The following is a 25571-nucleotide window of genomic DNA, read 5'->3' as shown; positions in this document are numbered from 1 at the left end:
TGGGCCTTTGAAACTAGGTGACATCCTATCCACACAAATGAATACTCAATGTCATTGCGGTCAAAAGTAGGTGCGGATACTCCAGTCAGAATCTGAAAAGAGCGTAGGGGGTTACAAAGCTGCTTGCTGAATGGGAGAGAGGTTTCTTTGAGACCTCATTGCAGTTTGAGCATAAAAAAATAAATGAATTGTTTTCGTTACAAGGGAAAACAGGAAACTTCTCTGAAGTTGTGCATATAAACCACAGCCCAGTGATTCCATGTGGGGTTGGTATATAATTTTCTGGTAGGTTCTGTCTAATAGGATTTAGCAATGAATACACTGATGGGTTTGACCCAACTGAAAACAGTTATTTCCTGATCTGCCATAGAAAGTTATAGGTTTCTAACAGTTGTATAATTATGATAATGGGTGCTACAGATAGATTATTTTAGAAATTGATTGAGCCACTTCCTTTGATATTTAGGGTCTAAGACATGAGTGTCTTATTTCCAGGGTAATTTGAGTAATGAGATTTGATTTTCATGAACCTTCAAGGGGAAGTCCTGTGAGTCACTTTTCAGTCTTTCCTTTTTGTAAAAAAAAAAATAAATAAAATACCCAGTTGTCCATTGGCATCTTATCATCTGAAGTACAAGATTCATCCCACAGGGTCAAGGATATTTGCCTTAATTTTAAAGCTTTTAAAGTATAGATTTGAGACTGAATCGTCTATCTCCACAGTCACTAGGTCAGAGATTCCTCATACACCCGCTTTGTCTCCTTTTTTTTTTTAATTTATTGAAGTATAGTCAATTACAATGTGTCAATTTCTGATGTACAGCACAATGTCCCAGTCATGCATATACATACATATATTTGTTTTCATATTCTTTTTCATTGAAGGTTATTACATGATATTGAACATAGTTCCCTATGTCGCCCTCTTTAAATGCCTCACATCTGTTGGGCCCTATTACTGTGAATTTGTGATCTCTGGCAAAGCAAAAATAGTGATACTGTTTCACTAAATATGATGAAGAAAGTATATTTTACACGGTTTTCTCAGAAACAATCAACACTAAACGTGATATTTGTTCACAGTATTACTTCAGCAGGCTCTGTGATGGAAGGGCATTTTTATAGGGGAATCTATGAATATGACAGCAGCAATAAGCAGCTGAAAATAATCTATGAGGCGTTTGCAAATTGTCCCTCATGGGCTGTAGTGGTTGTGAAAGATAATTTGTGGTTCTTGCAGAATACCCTGCAAATTGGGTCTTTCATCTGCGATGTTTTTTACAGTGAAAACATTTCATTTCTCATATTAACAAATGATAACTGTGCATTTGTTAATCTAAACAATTTGATTTATATTTTTCTGTGCTGAGAGGCTTGTTGACATTTTAGGGTAGGTAATTATTTTCATCACCAACTGCTGTCGGTGGTGACTGTAGGCAAAGACAGAAATCTGAATATACACAGGCATCGTTTTAATCATTCTCCTTAAAGACTACTCATAAAGCAGGAATCTGTTTGCCTGAGTTATCATCTGTGCTAAGAAATCTAATAGGACATGTGTATTGAGGAGTGAGGATTCTAGCCACATTCAGGGTTTTCTGTGGTGGATTGGAAGCTCTCTTGTGTGATCCCTGAGGGCAGGGGGCCAGGGTAGACCTGCACAGTCACCAGACCTCTGGCAGAGCACAGTGCACTGGATGTTTTAAATCACAGCAGTGAGAGGAGGCACCATTATTGGCCTCAGTAGTTCCCAGCTTATGTAATATCTGTTCAAGTATCTCACGGGGTCGTTGCCAAGATTGCATGAATGTCATGAGAACACCCCTCACCATGCCTGGTACAAAGCATGAACTCTAGAAACATTTGGTGAAATAAGGATGATGTATAAAAAGATCTTCTCAATTTCCTTTCTCATATTGCTTCCATGGCCAAGGACTCACACTCCAGGGCAAGGGAAAGAAAGATTTTTTTCCAACCAGATGGTCAGTCTTGCCCACTGAAGTGGTGCATGAAGCAGAGCAGAACGGAGGCATCAGAGCTCTGGATGGAGCTGATGCAACAGCCCACTTTCTCTGGGGTCTCTTTTTGATCTTAAAATGCATGCTAATTTTTCAATCTATTCTTTAATGTATGTATCCAGGTTTATTTTAATATTTGGAAAAAATTAACATCAGATTTATACTTTTTCCCCAAGAAAGGTCATTCAGCAAAATTGCTGCTCCAAAGAGATGCCCATCTTCAGCTTCTGGGTGTGTGCAGGACCCACACTAGTTGTGAAGCACTATGAGCAGGTATAGATGGCCTCTGATGTGTGTATCCTGCAGGGTAAACTGGGGTAGTTTCATCTGTCTGTTTCTCTTGGCCCCTTTAACACTGTTGGGCAAGGCTCTGGCCTCATCAGATAGGGAGACAATGTTCCTGCCTGTGTGGACCTCCCATTCACATACCAGGTTAGGGAATGGACTACTGATTTAGGATCCAAAACAAGTTTTACATGGCCTGAAGGAGTGGATATAGAGCCAGTACCATGGATGGCAAATATGTTTTATCCTTTGAACCAACTCCAGTTGGTTAGTTCTGGTTGCCTACAGTGCTGTCTTAAGAAGGCATCTGTGGTGCATCAAGGCTCAGCTGAGATGAGTGCTGGGATTGATTAGTGATGTCTGTCAAGACCTCTGGATGGATAGCTTGCCATTCTCTACTTTTGCCAAGTCCTTAACTCCTCTGCACAAAATGATTTTAATAGTAACAGGTGACTCTAAGTATAAAATGGGGCATCATGAGAGAGAGCAGGTAGATTCCACTTTAAGAAAACCTAGCATGAAAAAATGCAAATTCACAAAATGCATAAATCTGGAGCCAATTATTGCCATTACAGAAAGATTCCATGAAAGGTTCCTTTAAATAGCGAGCTCCCCTACTGCATTAAAATGATGATTCAATTTACAAAAATTCCCTTTGCATGCAGCTCTTCAGGACCATGTCTGTGGAGTCAAGCAACCCACACCTGATTTTTTTAATCCCTGGCCTACATAATGTTTAGGACGGCTGTTGCCACAGATCTCAAGTCTCTTGATAATTCCCACTCTCTTCAGCCTTCCTCTGACTTCCTATCCCAGAGTGTTGAGTAGACAGTCTGGGTGGTGGTCGACAGCTGCTGGCTCCCACCCTGCTGCGGCTGCATTTCATTAGTGGGTAAACTGATTGCTCCGAGTATGTTTATGTGTGGGTGTGGTTGTACAAGTCTATGCACTCTGCACACTATGTACATAGATAGAGATACACACAAGCCATTATTTCGCTCTTAGCCCACCCTAAATTTATTCCTGCTGTGAGAGTTATAAATGGAAGGTTCCAATCGCCTGGTGGATATGGCCTTTCAGTAATATGTGCCCTGAATTCCGCCTCCCTATCCTCCTTGTGTTTGTTTATATGTTATTTACCCTTGCATCAGGAAACATCCTCAGACCTGGGCCTGAGTCCTATTATCCAGTCGTGGAGCCCTCCTCTTCCTCTGTGGCCTACAAAGCCCCAAATGGTTTTCTGACTTAGAAAAATAAATATAATTTGACTTGTGGCAGGCTACAAATTTGTCAACCAACAGACGCTCCCGTTAAATATATAACATACATAACATCTAAAAGTATCATCGATCTAGCATGAACTTGGATTATTGAAGCACTCAATGCCCCTTGGATAAGATCGCCAACTTCTTCCCAGGTACTCAAAATTGGACAGTTTTCCAGTGGACCATAAAGCTCCCAGGAATGCTGACTGGCACACGTGTTTGTATTTTTGCTGCTCTGTAAAAGCAGCTTAATATGGTGAAGAGTACCTGAAAGAGATGTATTTTCCCTTTCTCTGTGGACAGACTTCCCCACACAGAATAATTGTCATAACTTCTCAGGCACAGAGCACAAGTATCATCTCTATTTCAACTATGGTATTTTTAAAAATGTCAACACAGATTTCTTCCCAGGAATTTTTTTTTTTTAACAGATAAGTCTTTTTTTTTTTTGGAAAAAACAAAATGAAACAGTAACAGGGAATACATCAGCCCTACTCAGACACTTTCTTCTGGCCAAAAATGATTACTACTACTTGAGATGAATGGTTTCAGGCCGGTGAGCTGTCAAAGAGTTCTTTTCCTTCTGTTTTCACAGGCTCATTGGTCTGAGTCAAGCGTCCCCCATGGTACTGGGCTGTAATAGCCGCATAGGTACAGCCGTAGATGGCAGCCACCAACATCATGAGACACACAATCCCACATACCACCCCGGTGATGATGATGGTGGCCACGGCGTGGCGCAGATTGGCTGGCCTTGGCTTGGGTTTGATCTCACACTCCCAGTGTTCTCGCTCCCCCGCGCTGTGGCTCTCCGGAGGCCTGGGGACAGCCCGATGGGTAGCACCTAGCTGCTGCACCTGTGAGGACTCCGGATCTGGAGAAGGAAAAGGGCAGGGCTGGTACAGCTCATGAGGGATTTTAAGGAGGTCCTTTCCCTTCCAGGTGTCCGGTGACACACAGATGACACTGTCTGTTATTCCCCCTTTAAGAAACAAAAGCAAACAGTGATAACAGAGCCTGATACAACTGAATTTCCACATCTTCAGCCTCCAGAAACTTAGGCAGATGGAATTTATAAAACAACACTTTTTTCCCCTGGAGTCAAAGAATTTAACAACTATATTTTATGATTTTAGGATTTCTAAATTGGCTAAATGCTAAAAATGCCACACACTAAATGGGCAATTATGTATGACCAAGAATTCATTAGTAAGCCAAGTCACCTTTACCTTATAAATGCAGAGGGAAAAACAATGCAAAAGCTGATAGGAAGGGGCGCTGGAGGCCAGCCTGAGGGCGCTGTTACACACCCCTAATGAGCCCCGGCACACAAAAAATCTATTGTGCCAAATTCCCACTGGAGATCTAAAAAATAAATAAAACAAATGTCCTTTGTTGTGATGTTACATATTAATTACAAAGACCCTATGTCTCTACCAACACTCTTCAGTGATGCCAAATGAGGAGGTCAGTGACCCTGTGAGTGTTTTATGTATCTGAAGATTTGACAGGAATATGAGTTTAGTTCAGGGGATTAAGTACAATTAACGTGTCTCCTCAGACCTTGAAACATTTAGTACTTTGAGTGTCAAGCTTTTTAGTAGGTTATTAGACTCAATTTCCACTCTCTGTAAGGGGATTGATTTCCTCAGGTATGTGGACTACTGTTGTTCAAGGGGATTTGAGTTCCTAGTAGAGTTCTTTTCTAGAAAGAGCAGTGGGCTAACAGATTCCATTTTGGCCAAATTTGACCACCAATTTACTATTTGACCTCAGGCAGATAAACTTCTCTGACTAAGTTTCTTGCCATGAAAACATCCTATTTGTATCTGACTTGGTAGTTTACAAAACACTGTTAGATACGTCTTCACAGCTCTGCCATAATGGGTACTTCTCATCCAAGGTCATTCAGGTCTAACTGGATGGATCAACACACAAACCCAGCCCTCCCCTGTAATCCCAGTTTTTTCCACTACACTTGCTTCCTCCTCTCAGGAACATCCTGAGGTCAGTGGAGTTAACGCAATGACCCTTAGTAGAACCTCACTCCCATGACCTGTGGCTCAGTTCCCTCAGCTGCCATGAACTCCTCCCCCACGATGGCTGTGAAGCCTGGCACCGCTCTTAGCCAAGATAGACTGGAGAGCCTTTGTACACACCGTAGGTGAATTATGAAATTATACTAGAAAGTCACATGCAGGAGGTGGTCACTTCAATAGTAGAGCTTTCCATAGTATAGCACTTCAGAGTTTGGGGAATACTTTCATGTCTATTCTGTCTGAGCCTTATAAGCCAAGTCCAACGATGGCCCAATAGCAGGTCAGTCATTTTGCAGCCCAAGGGTTATGGTGGCCCAGATCACACCAGGGTTAATGGCCATGGCAAAATTTAACCCATACCTTTTTTGCTGTCACTGCTTGAACAGAATTGCCTATTGCCAGAGTCTCTTGGGCCCCTCCTGGTTTCTTCAGTGATTTCCTGAGGCAAGGGCTTCAGTTCTAAAGCAAAAAGGTAACAGAGGAATTCTCTTCTTTCCTGAGCTGATGTGCAGGAAGCCAGAGGTGCAGGGTAGGTGCTCTGGATGAGCCCAAGCCACCATCAGGCTGCGCCGTGATTAAGGGTCCCTGTCTCACAGACTATTTCAATACTGTGCCTGGGTTTAGTTGTAAGACAGAAGGCCAGAGAGACAGAAAAGAAATGTGGGGCCTTGAGAAGAAGTAATGATGTTTAAACCAGCCAAAGAGCACTGAGAATTCTACCAGGGGGAAAAAGGTCGCCTGCCATGGGACCAGAGATTCCCCCAGCTGACTTAGACTAGACTGGGGTGGTTCACCTTATCAGTCCAGGCTTCAGCACTGTCTTTCTCCAGTTCCAGGCTTCCTGCTGTTCAATATTAGGGTGGGAGGCACGACCTTGGGACCCAGAATTGAAGGAACACACAGGCTTTAGCTTAGGACATGGCTGCAAGGCAGGGGTGTGGCCACCAAGAGCTCCATGGCTTCCTGTATCCTCAGCCAGGACTCACATCCTAGCCTTCTATCACCATGTCCTCTGTGAGGACTCCAAGAGGCAAATCTGAAGATGACAGCTTAAGGGTCTCAATCCTTTCTAGATTCATGGAAGCCGACAAGGCAAGAAGCTCCAGCTCACCAAGCACTCATGTCCCCCATCTGACGACTAATAGCTCTTAACCCCTGTCTCGGAATAGATTGGATTCAGTAAATCTGACCCTTTCTTAGCTGTGTGACCCTAAGCAAGTTACTTGACCAATCTGTGCCTCTGCTTGCTCATCTGGAAAGCAGGAGACTGGGGTAATAGTGAAATTCATCTCACCAGATTGCTTGGAGAACTTAGTTGGACAAAGTTTATCAGGTATTTAGCACAACTCCTAGCCCAGAATAAATGTTTAATATAGTTAGCTATCAGCATAAAGATGATTTGTTTACTTATGAATGGAAAAAGAGGAATACTAATTATAAAATCTATATGCATATTTTTGTGAAGGAGACATTATCAGGTATTCATCAGAGCATTTTTTTGGCTATTGGGCCCAAAGAAAGATGAAATTTCCCCACCCTTTATGGTCAGATTGGGGCCACATGATTGAATTCTGACCAGTGGAACCAATGAATGACACTTCCAGGCCACAAAACCCCCTGCTTCATCCTCCATGTATTCTGTTCACCCTTGATTGTGACCTGAGAGGCTACATGGTAAAGTTGGCAATATCAAAATCTGAAAGGGGCTATGTCCCTAAATGACTGCATGGATCCCAGCCCTAACCCCCTACTTGCTTTACTCTAACATGAGTGAGCAACAGACCTTTACTGTGTGCATCACTGAGATGGTTGTCACATCAAACTGCCTGTCCTGAGTCATACCGTTAGTGTTTGTATGTATTTTTGTTTTTGTTTTTTAAATAAGGTCTTGACCAATATCTATTCTCATATTTTGCCTTTATTCAGTGCATCAGTAGTCAGATTGTCTCCACTTAACATCTACTTGGAGGTTTTATTTACTTATTTTGGGACACCCAAATCTTGTTATCCCAGATCAATTTTGCCTTCCTCCAGAGAAAGACTGTTGTCTGGGCAGGGCAGCTCTGCAATTAGGAAGTGTTGAGCTGCAGTGTGGAATCTGAGGACCAAAATGGGCCTCAAGAGCTCTCTGAGGTAACACTGTCATTTCCATCTGGTGACACTGAGGGCTAGTGAGGAGCATTCATTTGCCTGAAGGTCACCAGTGAGTCTGTGGCAGAGTAGGGGGAGCCATATTCTACCCCATGTTGATTCTAGTATTCTGGACCTAGGAACTACTTTTTGTCAAGAAATATTTTTCTTTGATGAAAACCGTCTTTCTGCAATGGTTTGGCTTATGCTTATCATTTAGTCCAGAACACAATAACTAAAGCCACTTCACCTCTAGATGCAAACAGTTTTATTTGCGACTTCCTATAAGAAAGATTTGTCACCTCTGTTGTAGGCCAACTTGAGTATTAGCTGGTTAGTGATACGCTCTTGGCTATTATATTGTTACAGATTCTTACCACTTCCTTCTTCGTAACTGCTGCAACCATCTACTGATTCCCTAATTCATGTCTGGAGCTCTGATATCTTCCTGAGTTATACTCTAACACATATATCCACCAATTCAACAGCACTCCTTGGATATGTAATGGGCATCTTAGCCTTGACATGTCCCCAAATGAGTTCCTGATTTACCACCTCCCACACAAACTCACCCATTTTCCTTACTTCCCAGCCTCCCCCTTATCAGCAACAGGCATTACCATTTATCTGTTTACCCCTGAAGGACAAAACAAAATTGAATCTCCCATGATATGCTCTCTTTCCTTTATCTCCCACTCCAACCCATTTGTAATTTCTATCAGTTCAATATTCTAAATATGTCCCAAAGTTGATCATTTCTCATCACCCTGGTTTGGGCCACCAACATCTCATCCCTGGATGATTAAAATCACTTTCTTCCTCATGCCCCTGCTTCTTCTTCTTCAGCCTTTGGTCTGCTCTCCCTACAATCACCAGAGTGACCTTTTAAAATGTAATCAGGTCATGTTGTTCCCCTGACTAAGATTCTCCAAGAGATTTCCATCTCACCTAAAATAAAATGCAAACATCTCAGCCTGCTCTGTGCGTTCCGACGTGACCTGGCCCCTGAGTACATGTGCTGCCTTATCCTTTCTCACTCCCTTCCTCTGTTCTAACCACGCTTTTGTCCGTCTTTCTGTCCCTCTGTCAGGCCAAGCTTACTTTTCTATCAGGTCCTTTGCACTTGCTGTCCTTTCCCCTAATTATCTCATGGCTCATTTTGCCTCTTGTGCTAGTTCTGCTCCCCCATGTCATCTCCTTGGAGAGCACTTCCCTGTCCTTCCCATCTGAAATTAAACCTCCATCCCATCACTCTCTCTCCCCTTACCCAACTTCTAGCACTAACTACCATTTGAACATGGATATATATTTATCTTTCAACCACTGTTGCTACTGTCAGAATGTAATGTCCAAGATGGTAGGGGTTTTCTTGACTACTAACCTTTTCTCAGCGCCTAGAAAAGTCCCTGACACATATGAGGCCCTCAAGTATAGGATGAATGAATGAATGAATGATGCTTAAAAGTTAGGAAGAAAGAAGCACTGTGATGTAGAGGAAAGACTGTAGGGCCAAGACCTAAAGCCATTCGTTCTTTTCTTGTCTGTGCTTCTATTCTGTGATCTTGTTACTGTGACCAAGTCACTGAATATCTCTGGGCCTTTGTTTCCCATTGATAATAGGCTAATATTGAGTTAGAGGGTGTTGGCAAACTTTTCTATAAAGAACCAGATAGTTAATATTTTAAGTTTTGCTATGGTCTCTGTCCCAACTATTCAACTTTGTCCTTGTAGTACAAAGCAGCCACAGACAGTACATAATAAAATGTGTGTAGATGTCTTCCAACAAAACTTTACTTAGAAAAATAGGAGGTGGGCCAGATTTGGCCCTTGGCTGTAGTTTGCTGACCCCTGAGTGATTTCCAGAGCCACTCGTCTTTAATATTCTGGGATCCCTTGCTTTGCTTTGGACATCTGGTTAAAGAAATAGTAAGTAACTTTTGAAGGAGGCCCTGTTGTATTCGGTTTCAGTAACAGCGGCATTTACTAAAGCAGAAGGGATAATCCTCTAAGATTTTAGGGAAGATTCATAGCTGTCAACTGGGCAGAAGCAAATGGGCAAACAAAGAGGCGGTGGAAATCCTACAGCGAGATACCATGCCTCTAGTTGGATCACACTTGAAAATCAGGATTTGTTGTCTGTTCAGAATTGAGCAGTTATTTAGATGGTGATTGAATTTCCCTCTTTCTTAAGGGCCTACAGTTTCCAAATAAATAACTTAATGGTGTTGTTAATCAAAAAGTGGAACGTTATCTCCATGAATCATTTTTGTAGATGAATTTACGTACCTGAATCTAAACCCCCTCTATTGACTCACTTGCCTCTTGCCATACCATGAAATAGCATCAATGTGAAAAGTCTTACATGGACCCCTCGCACACTCCCCAACATTCCTTCAAATGCAGAGAATAGATGAGGTTCATTCTAGGCCAGTAATGTACAGATGGAGGTTTCCAAATAGACATTACTGACCTTTATAGATGAATGTCTCCAGCCAGAGTTTAAGACTGAGCAAGTGGCAACTGCATTTCCAAAGGTTGTCCTTGAGAAATAAATGCCTCACTCTGGGCATAGATTCTAGGAGGGCTCGATCAAGCTGCTGAAGCCGGTTTTGTTGAATTGCAAATACAGTTAGGTTCTCCCAAGGCTCACCCAGGGTTGTGGGAAGGTGTCTTATGTTGTTTGATGACAAATCAAGCTCCTTCAAATGTAGAAGGGAATGAAAAAGTCTGCTTTCCAGGGAATGCAGGGAGTTCTGGGTTAGGTTTAAGACCTGCAAGTGCTGAAGCCCATGGAAAACTCCAGGAGTCAGATTTGAAAGAGAATTGTTGCATAAGTTCAAGGTTGTGAGCTGTGGCACTGACTTAAATGCCAAAGCCGGAAGCTGATGTATCTGGTTATCTTGTAAGTTCAGTGTTAGAGTCTGAGGAGGCAAACCAGAAGGGATTTCAGCGAGACCTTGCTGGCTGCAGTCTACAGAATTTGAAGGTGAATGACAGTGGCACCTCTCTGGGCAGCCGCACACCACCTGGAGCAGGAAAATCATACTTGAAAGCAGGAGCAGTTCACCTATGACAAACAGAAAGAAACCGGGATAGGAGCTAGTTTGTAAGTGATGTCAGCATTTGTTCCCCTTTAAATTCACAGGTAATGTGATTCTGAGCAGTGAACACCTAAACCTGGAAGAGAAGTTTTATCATTTACCATCTTTAGTAGAGTTGGGCTCAATTGAGAACATCCCCAGTGTCATTAACAGTTGGAAACTCAGTGCTAACGATTGTCGGAGCCTTGGAAAAGATATTTCCTTAGTGGCTCAGTAATTGGAAGATGGAAGACTTAAGCTATCAAATAGAAAGGTGAAAAAAATATTTTGGGTACCCTTTGTATGATGCAGCAGAATTGTCTAGGACCAGAAGTTTAGAAGAATGGTAGCAAGTTCAGATACTCATATTTCTTAAAAGTATGCTCCAGATCAGTGCTGTCCAACAGAACTTTCTATGGCAATGGGCATGATCTGTATCTGCTGTCTAACATAGTAGCTGTTAGCTACATGTAGCTACTGAGTTCTTGAAATGTGACTACTGCAGCCAAGGAATGGAATTTTTATTTGCATTTAATTTTAATCAATTTAAATTTAAATAGCCATATGGTGCTAGTGGGCACATATGTTGGATAGGGCAGGTCTGAAGCATTCTTAGAAATTGATGTCTATCCTGTAGGTATAATAATTCCATGAATGAAGATTGTCTCTACTCCTTTTTTATTCAAGAGATTTTAAAAACAAAGAAAAGCATTATAAATAATTGAACACCCATGTTCCTATAACAAAGTTCTGACAGTTATTCATAGGTTGTTATAGTTCTTTCACCTCTTCTTTCTTTAACTCAAAGATATAATGCATTATTGAAACGGTTGAACTCCCTTTGATTAGCATCCAGCTACAACATGAACCTCCCTCTTCCGTACCATTACTAGTGCATCCCTCTAGGCCTTTTAAAAACAATACTCAGTAACAACAATTGCAAATAGCCTTATAGCTCATGTTTTGAGCCAGGCACCATTGTAAGTGCTTTATATATATTAATTAATTAAGTCTTCATAACCTTGTAATTTTGGATCTATTATTATGAATATGTTAAAAGTGATGAAACTTTATGCCCAGAGAAGCTAAATCACTTGCCCAAGATCACACAGATAGTAAGTAGTAGAATCATGATTTGAACCCAGGCAGTCTGCTTCCAGCATCTCTCACGGTTCTTACCTGCTGTGCTTTACTTCGTGTAAATACTTTTATACACACACACAGACACAAACATACATGCACATACTACATGATGTTTTACATAGCGGCTTTTAAAAATGGACATAAATGTAATCATCAGCATGTTTCGTTTTGCGGTTTACTCTAGACACTCAAAACTGACCTATCCACATGGATATATAGAGAGCTCATTCATTCCTTCTAACTTCTGTGGTGTATTCCATGGTGAGGCCATGCCAGAATTAATATTTAGCCACTCCCGTCCTGACGAGCATTTGAGTTGTTGCAGTTTCTTTCATGACAAACGATGTTGCAGAAGGCATCCTTGCACAGAGCTCCTTGGCCATGCGGAAATATGGACAAGGGTTTCTACAATCAACAGGAGCCTCCTTGAAAGATTCAGAGAGAATGCTGAGCTGACATTCTTAGATATTGCTAGGTCAGTCTCCAATGTAGCTTTATAACTCCCTTCTTTTTTCCTGAGACTTGAATTTTAAAATATGCAAATATCCATCAAGAGCATTTTGTTAAATTGGAGAAGGAGTTCACAGGGCCAGGTAATAATATTTAAAACTCAAGATAGTTACCTACTCATTAAGAAAGCTCTTGAGAGAGGTTTTCTGGTTTGTCTGTTTGTCTATTTTTGGCTTTAACTGGGGAAATGGACAGTGTGGCTGTCAAATGAAATGGAGCCTTTGCCCCCTTGTCCCTTCAATTCTCTGCTGCTGTGGACAGTGCTTTAGGGCAATAGGGAAGATGTTTGTAGAGCCATCTGAAGGAGATTCTGCTCTGCATAGCTTGGCTCAAGGGATGCAAAACATCACACTCCCCTTCCCTCTTCCAAAATATAAAAGAGCAAAATCCTTGTTTTCCTTTCTATAATTTTGCAAATGATCTAAATGACTCTTCTAAATGCCAAAACATCATGTGCTCGGAGAAGAGTTGCTATCCTTCACTTTAGCTGTGGGTCTCAATCATTAATCAGTTGCAAAAAATCATCCCACTCCCACCCCTACCAGCGGATGATATATGAACTCTAACTTAAAGCACTGTGTTTTCTATGAAATGGCCCGTGACAGGCCAACTGCATATCTGTTTATGACTGGGTACATTGGTCCCCACCCCCTTCCTCTGACCCAACATGGCTCAAACATAAATCTTTCCCTCAGAGACGTTTTTTTACGTCTGTTTGGTCTTTTGAGAAAAACAACTTGAAAATTAGCTTTCCACGGATACCTTCCAGAGGGGGTCCCACTTCCTAAAGCGCAAGGGGATTAATCATGGCTCACCTTCCATGACTGAGTCTCCACAGGCTTCCCCGCTGAAACTGAAGCCCACCTTTATTAATTTGCAGATCCACCAACCGAGGGTCCAGTTTTTCATTCACTTTTTTCTGATCCTGCTTGTGCTTTTCTTCAATGCGGTGAACAGTTGTCGCTTTCAGGAGACCACTTATTTAAGCAGCCCTTCCCCTTTCTCCATCTGGCTGGGATTGTTTTCCATAAGAGGATCTTTTGATTGTGCTCCCCCTCTTCTTTCTGAAAGCATCGCCCTCCCCAAGATCATCGCTGCCTTTCCCATTCAGACGACAAACCACAGAAAGAATGTTTGTCAAACCTCAGTGAACAGCTGTAGCATTCAAACATGACCCCAGTGGCTCAGGCTTTTTGATTATTTAATCTGCTTGAAGTCCAGGGCACAAAAATAAAACTGCCTTCTTAATCCGGTCCTGGTTTCTGAATTCTGTTGACTTATTAACCATGCTGTGTCAACCCTCCTCGGGTTGGGGGCTGCTTGTTGTGGATCCTCGATCTGGGGGTCTAGCAACAGAGCCAGCAGAGTGTGTAATATGAGGACAAATTGGCCTGCTGGAGGCTGACACGGTTTCCACAGTGCACTGTTTGGTCATCGAAGGCTTATTCAGCCAACATCCGTGGGGATTAGCTCTGTTGACAGGGTCTTGATGCCCTGAAATTCATAGCCATGGTTTCCTTTCGTGGACATCACAGTCTCTTCTCCCTGGTGCCACAAATACTTCTCAGCTGCTTCTTTGCTTGCTCCCCACCTCCCCTCCTGCCCCTCCCCTCCTTGAATTGACCTTTTGGTTGCATGCCTTTGGAAATACTTCTCAATCTTTCATCGTTTCCCTGATGCTGAGGTTCTGGCCCTTTCCTCATTTTTCACATATGAAACAATAAAGCTACCCCTGTGAGCATCAGGCGTCAATGAACTGTGACTGTTCTCTAATTGAAACCGTTGGAAATTTTCCCACCAGGGACTGGAACGTTTCTTTGAAAGTGCAAGTGCCCACCCTTTGCTGAGGTGGGGTTTCAATGTCAAAGCTGCCCTTCAATACACCAAAATGCTCTGCGTGCCCATGGTGATACATGTGAAAAAGGTAAAAGCCAGGCTTTACTTGGGGCAGCGTGAAGTGGGGTCCCTGGCCCCAGGCAGAGTAATAAGTAGTTGAGTGTGGGGTTTGGAATCATCTGGGTCTGGATTTGAATTTGGCTTTACCATTCACCAGCTTGATGTCTCCAGGCAAGTAACTTGCCCACCAGGAACCTCATGTCCTCATCTGTAACATGGGTATAACAGTGGCTCTTGCTTCATAAGATTGTTCCGAGGGTTACGTAAAGAAATACGTGTCATGGCCCAACGTGCCTTCATAAATGGTCACAATTACCCAGGAGAGTACTTTCCAGGACTTCTATATGCTGCTAGCATTTGACTCAACCTTGTCCTCACCCAGTCTTCTCTCCAGCATACTTTGAGCATTGGAAATACAATGAGGAAAAGTCAAGTAGGCAACAAAGAGCCATTTAAATCTTAGTAAGGACTAAGTGGTTCCTTCCTTCCTCCCTTCCTTCCCTGACTTTTTCCTATCTGTCTGCTTTCAGGTGCACAGAATTTAATAATAATTATTCCTGGATAACATGGGACCATATATAGCATTCAGTCACTAATATGTCACAATATAACAAACACCTGTGAACATTACACTTACTCTAAGAACTAGAAAGATGTCAATAACTTTTATCAATCTGCATGCCTCTGTCTTTCCCAGGGCTCAGCAGACATTTTTTTGTAAAGAGCCAGATAGTCAATATTTTAGATGTTGAGACCAATAGCTCAACTCTGATGTTGTAGCATACAGCAAACCACACACATTCTGCAAACAAATGGTGTCCCTGTGCCCCAAAAAAATATTCTTTACAAAAACAGGGAGGACTGGATTGGCCCACAGGCCATAGTTTGCAAACCTTGCGCTATCCTGTTGACTGGCCACTACTGTCACTGCTCCACCACAGCCAGCTGTCACCCACCCCAACTGCCACTGCCCTGTCTCTTTAACTGTAAAATGAGAGGGCTGGCAAGGATGATCTTTAGGGCCCACTTTTGTCTAAAACCTTGTCGTTCTGGTCAGAACACTTGAGTGGACTTGAAAGGCTTTGTATTTGAGTGTCTCTTTGGGTTACAGTAGAGCTATTTAGCTGTGTCCTGCAGGGTGCAACTAGGGTCCAAGTCTCATGGACTCAGAGGCCTGAAAAAGATGTATCTATTGGCAGCACAGCTGGGCGTAGGTAGCGAGGACTCCTACAGGGAAACTGCAGGCAGTCCGGGATACCTGCAGTTAAAAGCCAGGCTGTGTGGCTAAATGAGGAAGCCCGCTTTCATGCTGCTGACTCCCTGAAGATGCGTGGTCTTCAGCAAACCATAGAATCTGAGCCTCAGCTTCCTCATCTGTAGAATGCCTGCCTCACAGAATGCAGGGAGGAACAAAGGATATATGTTAAGTTAAGCACAGGTCTGGTAGAGCAAATGGTCAGAAATGGCATCTCCTATTAGCAGTGTGTCTTCTTGGACCTCAAAGAGTCTTGACTCCCACCTAATTATCTGAGTACCTTGGGAATATACAGAGAACCCTCACAGCTGGTGGGCTCCTGGGAGCAGTGGCTTACTGCCCAAAGGGGCTCCCTGGTTTGCTTTTGCCCTTGCTGACTCTAACTGGTGATGCAGAGATGGGCTGTGCACACTCAAAGTGGAAGGCTCCCAGATGTTGAAGGACTTTGGAAGCAGAGGCTGATTGATTTATTCTATCTGACCTCAGCCCAGAGAACAAAAGGAGGCTGTGTGATCTGCATGCTAATACCAGCAGGACCTTCTCTCCCTCCCTCCTTTGGTGAGCCAGATTTGAGAAGTGGCAAGACAGTGGTGCTACAAAAGAATCACCCAGGAGAGATGCTGCATGTCAGGTCAGGCCAAGGCACTTCCTGGAGGGCCAAAGCCACTCCTGTGAGGGGCTCCTGATACAAGACCTAGTCAGGAGCCCAGGTCCTCACACCAGAACTTGCTTCAGACACACCCTTGAAGGACTGTGGAGGCTATTGTCGCAGTATGATTTCAAAAATTTCTTAGTTTCTGTGTAATTTCACACACATATATTTCCTATACACTTTTGACCATTTTAAGTCAGAATGTTTCCTCATATAATTTGGTCTATTTAACATTTCACCTCCCTCCAAAAAAACTCCAGCCATTATTAACATTTAAAATGGATGATGTCTTGAAATCTAGCAAATATGTAATAGCTCTTTCTCCTAGGTAACATTATATAGCTATTTGAAAAGAATAAGTTAGAGCTAAATATATCCACCTGGGAGGATATTCATCATAAATTGTTCGGTTAAATAAAGACATTTGAATAGGAATGCACATTGTATAGTACTGTTTATGTTACAAAAAAGGTCAAAGGTGGATGGATTAACTCTAAAAATGTGCATTGGTTTGTCTGAAGATGGAATAAATAGGGAAAGACAAAAGCTAAATTGATAATATTGATTACCTAGGGGACAGGGATAATTTAAGACGAAAGAGAGGAAAATTAACTTTTTCTGTTTATACCTCTACATAGACAACTTGTGACAATAAACATGTATTACATCTGTAGTTTTAAAAATACAAAGGAGAAGAGCTGACTTTTGTTAAATAGGAAGAAGAGGTTCATTTCGTTTACCAGAATATTTGAGAATGCTGATCCTCTAGTGACTAGCTGTGTAAATATCACATCCCTAGAGCTCACCTCCTCTCACTCCAGGAAGATTAGCCCCCAAATTGACATGTATCTTTCTCTGCCAAATGATCTCCACATGTGACCAGACCTTATATCTCATGGGAGCGTTTCTCCCAGTTTTAATGTCTGCTTTGGCAAAATCATGGCTAAGTGCTTTCCCCACCCCATGGGCCACGTCCAAAGCAGGTGCTGTGGTGATCTGATGTGGGGCAGGCAGCCAGGCTGAGTGACAGCTGCAGCCCAGGATAGCCTAGAGGAGGCCCTTGGCACCACAGGTCCACATCAAAATTGTATTTAGTTATGGAGAAGATTTGGCACTTGGAAAATACTTCCCTATGGTTGTGGATGACCAAATGGCATCCAGGTATAAAATGTATACAGAGCTTTTTAAAAGACCTCAGTATTATTTCCTTCCTTCCTTCCTTCCTTCCCTCGTTCCTTCCTAGTTTCTTTTTTTCTTTTTCTTTTTGGTCTTATGAAGCCTATAGCAAAAGAACTAGAAATATATTTTTAAATGGCTATCATATCATTTATTAAGTGCTTACAATAGGCCAGATATTGCTAAGGATTTATATTAGGTAAATCCTTAACGTAATGTAACTACTATAACAAATAAACCTACAGATCTCAGTGACTTAAGAATAACAACTTACTTATTTTTCTTATCACAGTCTAGTTCAAGTTGTCAGGGGCCCAGGCTCCCATGCCGCATTTAGGGACCAAGGCTCCTTCCATCTTGCCACCGTGCCCTCCTCTTAGTTCTCAGAGTCCTCTCCATCAGCTTGCTGATGGTGGAAGAAGATGAGGACCAGGCATGGGTCAGGCCTGGAGATGGTACTTATCACAGTGCTTATACTCCATTGGACAGAATGAAATCACATGATCATATGTAACAGCAAGGGAAGCTGGAAATGTAGCCTAGCTGTGTGCCTTGGAAAAAGAAGAGTCAGATTTTGGAGAGCATTAGCAGTCTCTGCCTCCATGTTTCATTTGCATTGTCTCACTTAAAGGTGACAATAACTCACTAGTCTGTAAGATTAAGATAGTTTGTTTTATTTCTTCCCATAGTTTCTACAATACTATGTAGTATGCTCTTAAATAAATGTTGAATGTTGAATGAATGAATGAATGAATGACAAAACCGCAGCATAAAAAGTTAAGCAACTTACTCAAAATCTCTAGCATATTTATTGCAAACACATGGATTGGGAGTATCCATGTTAGGTACAACAATCAGGGAACCTATAGTTTTATGTATTTTATTTCTTAAGATCTTTTTTTAAAATACCACTCATTCTTTTCTACAGTAAGCTACAAATTTAACTATCTGGAAGCTCTAACTCACTCAGAAGATAAAAACACTTTCCTTTTGAGCCATTCAGTGGAGAATCAAGGCTACCATACAGCTTCTCTAGTGAGAAGGCAGTAAGGATATGTATACCTCATTCTTTCTTGCCTTTTGCATAAGGTGAAACCTCAGCTTCAAGGACTACCTAGGGTCATTCAGTTTACTTCAGTATAACTTCTACAGAGTTTAAACTCCCTTTATCTAGCCCTGAGATGTCTGATAAAATTAGTGGAGTAGTGGATACAAAGTGTGTACCTCCAGCCTCCCTAAAGCTAAGGAAGACAGTGGCCAGAATGTATGAGACTCCTTCTTACTGTCCACTGTCCACTGAGCCCAGGTATGAGCTCAGGGCCATGGGAACTAGAAAAGACATGGCATGCTGGCTCTTGGCCTGCAAAGAACTTACCAGTGTGGAGGGTGCTGTTTCACAATTCTTATTTACTTTATCAAAGTCAGTGCTGATCACCTCATCACCTTGCACCTGTTACCCACGTGAAGCATGCCCATGACTTGCTTGGATGCTGACATTGTCCACCTCTTTGGGAACCAAGTCTCTGAAGTCCTTTGGCTGGTAGCAGAGGCAGACCTAGATATACTTTGTTTCTTTTTGGCCCATCCACTCTGTCAAGGTTAGAGGAAGTACAGACTCCCCAACTTCCCATTCCAATGTCTTACCAACCTCAGCCTTCCAGCATTTGGTTTGCCTGCATACAGGATGTATGTGAAGATAAAGATGCATTTCAGATAAGTTTGATTAAAGGTAATTAGTGAGCTCATGCAGCTGGTGGAATAAACATAGGCAGATGCTCATTGATATAAAGCTAATGAAAGAAACAAAAAGATCAAGAAATATGGCAGCTGAGGAAGCCTGGCCAAGACCTCACACTGACACGTTGTTTTACTTAAACCTTTGATTGGCTACTTTTGTCCCTGCCCCAAGAATATAAATTGGAATCAAATTCATGTTCATGTTTGATTGTTTACTTATGTTACACATAAAATGAGTGTTTTGTGTAGTTCTTCTGGACAGATTTTTATTTGCTTTTGTACTTTTATTGTAACATGATAGTTCGGTTTTAGAGATAGATGACAATGTGTTTTTCATATTTTCAAGTTATAGTTAAGTATACGTATATTATGATGCAATAATGAATCTGTGCTTTGCCTTTGTCTCTTTAAGATTTGTTCTATGTTGGTTCTTTGATACATGTAGCCTGAAAATGTTATGGAAAACACAATTGTCTCTGTCAGGACTTACATTGTAACTCACCAATTACAGATTCCAAACTTGAGGAATCCTTTTCATTATTCCAGCCTTCATCTGTCGCACCATTTCATTTTAGAACAGTATCCCTGTTAAAACCTTGGAGTCTGTAGTGAAACCATCTAGGTTCAAATGCTGCCTCCAACATTTACTGGCTGTGTAACCTTGAATGAGTTATTTAACCTCTCTGATCTTCAATTTCATCATCTGTACAAAGGAACCCAACTGGCAAATTTGCAAGGAAGATTAAATAGTATTTCTATGAAAAATCTTCAAGTGCCTCTGTATGTAGCAATACATTCTCTTTTAATGTGTCTGTATGACATGTATCAGCTAGGCACTTAGGCTGTATCTACTTGCACTAATCTGGAATGAAAACAAGTGAATTAAATGCAAAGGAGCATTTTGCTTGTGTTCACCATCTTCAGGTTATAAAGCATGTATGTATGTGTATGTGTATTTACTTGGAATCATTTGCAATCTAAGTGAATTCGTGCTCTACATAACTCTGCTTGTCATCAGCATAGTTCCATAAACAAAAGAAGGTTGCCTGTGGGTGTTGTGTGACTGTAACCTTCATGTGGGAGTTTTGTTAACAAAATAAAGGTCCTGCATTGCCGTTGACACAACTTCCATCCAGGTTTATAACAGGCAACTTCTCATTCTGGTGCAGTAATAATGGTCTCATGCTTTTATTTCATCTAAGAAGCCCATATTGGGCCACCTATTATGTGCTTGTGCTGGGTTTTTTTGAGGCTTACCTACCAACCTTTCCTGTAGTCAGTGGGTCCTTGGTAGGAGGCCCTTTTCCCGTCCTTGCGTAATTAGAGAAAGCATGCAGTCATCTCCCCAGGGCTGTTTAGCTTTCATCATGAAGCATGACTATCAGAGTTTCGAGGTTGATAGGAGTGGAAACATTTGTGTTCAACAAGCAGGCTCCTTCATGTGTTGTCAACATTTCATTTGTGATTCTAATTAGGGCCGAGGAGAAAATAAACTCAATGTACTACTCTCCACTGTGATAGCTGATGTTTGTAAGTTTCTATACATGGCCCCTAGTTGCTCTTACCACGAAGGCATTTGGAAATGCAGCTGCATGCTGCTGCTGTGTGTGAGGAAATGCTAAGATGGGTGAATCCACTGGGACATTACTGAGAATGGACAGTGTTAACTGCTCAGAGACTGGCATTTCTCTACTTGTTGACACCTTAAATTTCTCCTGAAAGTGAAAGCATCCTTGTATAAAAATAGGGTATGTTTGAGGGACTCTCATTGTGACCCATATCTCATCTCACCTCCTCTGAAAGTCTGCTATAAATTTCATTGTGTATTATTTCTTTATTAAGGAGGCATCTATTGAGTGTTCCTTACCTGTTAATCTCTGTGTTTGGGGATATTATGGGCATAGAAATCAGACACAGCAAAATAAATGGATTTATAATCCAAATGGCCTCTATAATCTTGCAAGGAGACATATATTTTCAAACATATGAAAAACTATATCCATGAAAAGTGCTAGGAAGAGGAGGTACATGATACTGTAAGAGAATATAGTCACAGAATCTGACTTGGGAGGTTGGGGGAGCCACACCTATGGGTGTTATAACCAGGCTGAAATCAGAAGGATGGGCTAGGATTTACTGCAGAGAAGGGAAGGGATGAAATAAAAACATTCCAGATAAAGACGTGGCATGTGGAAGGCTGAGAGGCCAGAGAGATGGCACAGTCCCTAGGAGCTCCTTAGAGGCCAGTGTGTCTACAGCACACTGAGGGGCGAGCTCAGTCAAGCAGATGCTTGAGAAGTGGGGAAGAAGCTGGTTGTCCAGACTCCCACCGCCATGTCCCACTATAACTGTATTATTATTATTATTATTATTATTGAAAAGCTTGTGTGCACCCTCTCTGACACGCACCATACACACACACCTCTGCAAGAATGCTGCTGTCTAGCGGCATGCACTAGAAGTACTATTTTAGAGAAGTCAGGGGATGGCACGGGCATTTTGTATTTCTCAATATGGGCATGAGGGCAGTCCCCAGGTAGAGCATCCTGTGATTGCCAACGGACTGCTGGGAGTGGCAGGTTAGCAGTGAGCTCAAGTGGGTTATCTTACTGAAACTCTTCCAGCAGAGCCAATCCACTGGCTTAAGAAAATGAAGTACTTGGTCCAGAAGAAGTCCATCTGGAAGGGTAACAAATGTCAGACAGCAAACTGGGACCAAGAAGAAACTGTGACTCTAATTATCTGGTTTTTTCTATACTCTTCTGCCACGTCTGAGGCAACAGAGCACTGTGAATTAGCAGCTTATTCTTTGCTTGGTTCCTCCTCTGTCTAGAAATTTGACTGCTCTGACTGATACAGTAAGTCTCTAAATTCTCAGGACTGAACTGAAATATCTAAAACTCATAGAAGACTCAGAAAGTCTCAGGCAGTGAGGGCTTAACTTGGAGACCATTGTAAATTCCTCCTCTATTCCGTGAGTGGAACTATTATTTTCTACGTCTTACTGAAGAAAAAAGCTAAGTCTTGGGGAGGGTGAGTCACTTGCCAGAGATCAGTTGGTAAATAATAGAGCAGGACTTGAACCTGCATCAGCCCAGTGTCAAAGCCTTTAACGCCTATGTCTTTTATCGACTCTTGTTCTTACCAGCCCTTTACCTTTCATGAGGGAAAAAGCAAAGGAAAGCCCCTAAAGAGGCTTAGCTCAGACACAATCGATTTGGTAGAGATAATTCACTCACCCCTACCCAGCAAGACTCCTGCCCTTGTAGGTCTCCGTTGCCCGTTGTTTCATGGGGCCAAGGGCCACCGAGAGAAGAGGATGGCGTGTCACCCGTCTGCTGTGGCTGTGGGCTGGGGAAAGCATCCTGGGGCTGGAGGTGAGGAAAGCAGGGCACTTTGTGTATGGAGTTAGCACTAATCTGGTCCATCCCCAGAACGGCACTATCAGTCAGATCTCGGCCATATTCGTCATGGCTGCTCCCCTGTTCAGAAGCCGCCCCCACTGGCCCACCCTCTCTTCAGAGCTGAGCAGGAAGGGGAGAACTCCCTTTGATCTCTAGACCAGTAGCAGCAGAAGCATGGCGTTCTGTGGGCCTGCTCCCGCCCCTCCGCCAGGGCAGCCTCATGCACAGAGCCCCTTGGCCATGCTGGCTTTAAAACATCCAGACTCAAGACAAAAGGGCATGATCTGGAAGAAAGTAGAAGTGTCGTGGCCTCTCCCTTCACACTGAGGAATTCTAGGTCATAATGCAGAGGAGAGGATTCCAGGACTCAGATCTGGGTGGATAAGCAGCTCAAAAAGAGGGCAGGAGACAGCAAGAATGGAGGCGGCCTGACCATCACAAATGGCCTTCCAGGCTCAGGAAAGACCCACACACTCACTCACCACGTTGGTTTACAGTCTCATCTGCAACTCCACGCCCTGAATAAAAGGTGTTGACCTGGAAATAGATCACCTAAGTTTTGAGATATGTCCGTATTTTAAAAAGTAAGACAGGTAGCTCTTGGGAGACTACGACTCTTTTCTACTTATTCTCCTTCAGAAAGGAAAGTTTTCGAGTCAGGTTAATTCTGAACAGGGAACGTGTGTCTATTCACTTCCCTTAGTATAGTATACTTTGATGTATTAAAATCAGCTTGCCCCACTCAAATTACTGCCTCGGTTCCTGTTGCTATAAAATTAAACTATTCCTCACTGATATTTTATTAAGCTCCACCAGCATTTCAAACTCAGACATCTCACAGAGCTTCAGGCCATATGTTTTATATGCTGTCAGGGTGAACTCTGACTTAAGTCAGTGAAGCCCCCTTCCCCCATGTCTTTATATAGTGCAGCATTTTCAAAAACTGCGCTACAGGCTACTCCCAAATTGTGAATCGCTGAAAGTAAATGTCTGTGATTGTATGGTGTGAATGTCTAAAAAGACAAAAAAAAAAAAAAAGGAAAAGATTGTTTTGAAAAAAGTTCTTGTTTCCTGGACATCAGTTTTGCATTTATTCTGTGCTTGATATTATTATGTTTTCAGCATTTTGGGGGGTGTGCTTTTTTGGGGGGATGAAATTTTTCTGAAACTATATACAAAAAAGGGTATGCACTTATGCACAGTGAGTTCAGCTCTCTAGCAGAGAGCTAAAGGTATCTGTTTGCATTTTGAAAAATCAATGGATATAGCCATCAATGCCGATCCTCTTAACAAGACTAACTTTGTCATTTAATAAGGGAGATTATTTCATAGATTTAAAACCAGTTAGCACATTTAAAACTTGATAAGACAAGGCAATCCTGGTATGTTTCCTGTTCTCTAGTGATTAAAGCAAATCGAACGCTGGGACTAGGGGAGGATTTCCATGGTACGAGTAATGCCGTGAATGTTTCTCCTGGTAATGCAATTAGGAAATATTGGCCCCAGTTAATGTAACTTAAACAAAACATGTTGTCCTCGTCAAACTTGTTCAAGTTGTTAAACAGGCAAAGCCTTGTCCAAAAAGTTAAAAAACAGGGACATATAGTGTTTCCATGGAAACTCTGTTAAAATACTGATTTGTGGATATGATCATAATCAGCCCCATAATCTAATATGACTGAATTAAATGAAAAAGAATCTCAGTTATGAAGTAAGCCCCCTGTGCAAGAGTATTCTTACACATGCAGAAAACATATGGATCCTGACGGACACTATTTTCAAACTACTTATTGGTGCTGGGATAGAGATTTAGGACTTCAGTTTTGTTTGTTGGGTTTTTCTCCCTCCATTCATTGTTCATCATTTTTATAATACTGGGATTATGTGGGGGAGCAGTAAATAAAGTCTTAATGACATTTGGATTTTTCAGTATGTAACATTGCTTCCCACACAGCACCCCATATTGTTTTCATTGTCTTTTGTGACAAGAGAGGATAACCAATCCATAATATTAACCGTTTGTGGGACATGACAAGATTAGGTTTGTTAAGGTAATAATTTCTTCTTGCTAATAGGATCTTAGTAGAAGATATATTCTAATCAAATTTTAACTATTCAGCTTCAAATGAATGGCTTTGACCTCTAGAGGAAAGAGTACCAAGCCGAGGGCTGGGTGAGCATCCCTGGGACCCTGGGCAGAGGCTTCAAGGACATGCACTGGCCTCTCCGCCATGGTTCCATGGCTCAGTTTGCACCCGTTTGGGCTGTAGTGAAAATGGAAACTGCTCGCCGTGGGATAAACTTCAGCCTGGTGCAGTGGCAAAGACAGCTGTCTTTGAGCAAACTCAATTTATTTGGAAGTCATTCCACCCAGAGAAGATCACAGGTGATAATCAAGGGACCAGTTTCCTTCTCACAAAACTGTGCTCAGTCATGTATGAACTTCAAGTAGGGTTTACTGTGTAATTATTAGCAATCATTTGTACCTTAGCATGGCATCCAAGAGCATCTGTAGAAAGACTTCTGTGACAGGGCAGTGACTTGCAAATGCATCCCTGAACAAGTGTGTCCGTACATCTCACACCAGCACAGTCCCTGTATGTATGGGGCATGAGTCCTAAGGTCACACAGATCTGAGGCTCACTTTCTGGACAGAGTTGTGCTAAGCAGAGTCACGCAAAGCTCAAAGATTCAGACCCTGATCCAAGGAGCAGGGACTGACTTCTCCCTCTATTCTCCCATCCATCCCCCAAAGCAGTTCCACCTTCCAGGTATACACACCTCTTATTTTGGGGGGTACAGAGAGGAATAAACAATGAGAGAACTAGGTCAGGCCTGAAAATTGTGCCAGGAACTTGAATCTGCTGATTATTTACTCCCCTTAACATTTCACTTTCTATTTGTAATTAACTTGGTTTTATAGCAAAGTAATGTATGAGCACAGGTTTTAAAAATTAAATAGTTACCAAAAAAAGGCTTAC

General features: G+C 42.1%; 2 protein-coding genes across 5 annotated transcripts in view; one reads left to right on the top strand and one right to left on the bottom strand.

The window, feature by feature from the left end:
• CACNA2D3 (calcium voltage-gated channel auxiliary subunit alpha2delta 3) overlaps positions 1 to 25571 on the top strand; it is a 776419-nt gene that overhangs the window by 645154 nt on the left and 105694 nt on the right. The gene's annotated exons all lie outside the window — the stretch shown is intronic.
• LRTM1 (leucine rich repeats and transmembrane domains 1) lies at positions 776 to 13858 on the bottom strand. 4 transcript variants are annotated; one of them, XM_032458253.1, is made up of 4 exons: positions 13286 to 13858; positions 10208 to 10804; positions 5968 to 6066; positions 776 to 4442 (listed from the first exon to the last, which is right to left on the bottom strand). In XM_032458253.1, the coding sequence occupies exons 1-4, from the start codon at positions 13377 to 13379 to the stop codon at positions 4117 to 4119; spliced, it is 1116 nt and encodes a 371-aa protein (XP_032314144.1). In that variant the 5' UTR covers positions 13380 to 13858; the 3' UTR covers positions 776 to 4116. The 4 variants fall into 4 exon arrangements, with proteins under 4 accessions (XP_032314144.1, XP_032314143.1, XP_032314145.1 ...); XM_032458252.1 differs by having other exon boundaries at positions 776 to 4550; positions 13286 to 13856; XM_032458254.1 differs by lacking the exon at positions 5968 to 6066 and having other exon boundaries at positions 13286 to 13856.

Source organism: Camelus ferus, chromosome 17 (assembly GCF_009834535.1).
Source record: "Camelus ferus isolate YT-003-E chromosome 17, BCGSAC_Cfer_1.0, whole genome shotgun sequence".
Taxonomy (NCBI): Eukaryota; Metazoa; Chordata; class Mammalia; order Artiodactyla; family Camelidae; genus Camelus; species Camelus ferus.
This window is presented reverse-complemented; position numbering and strand designations above follow the sequence as displayed.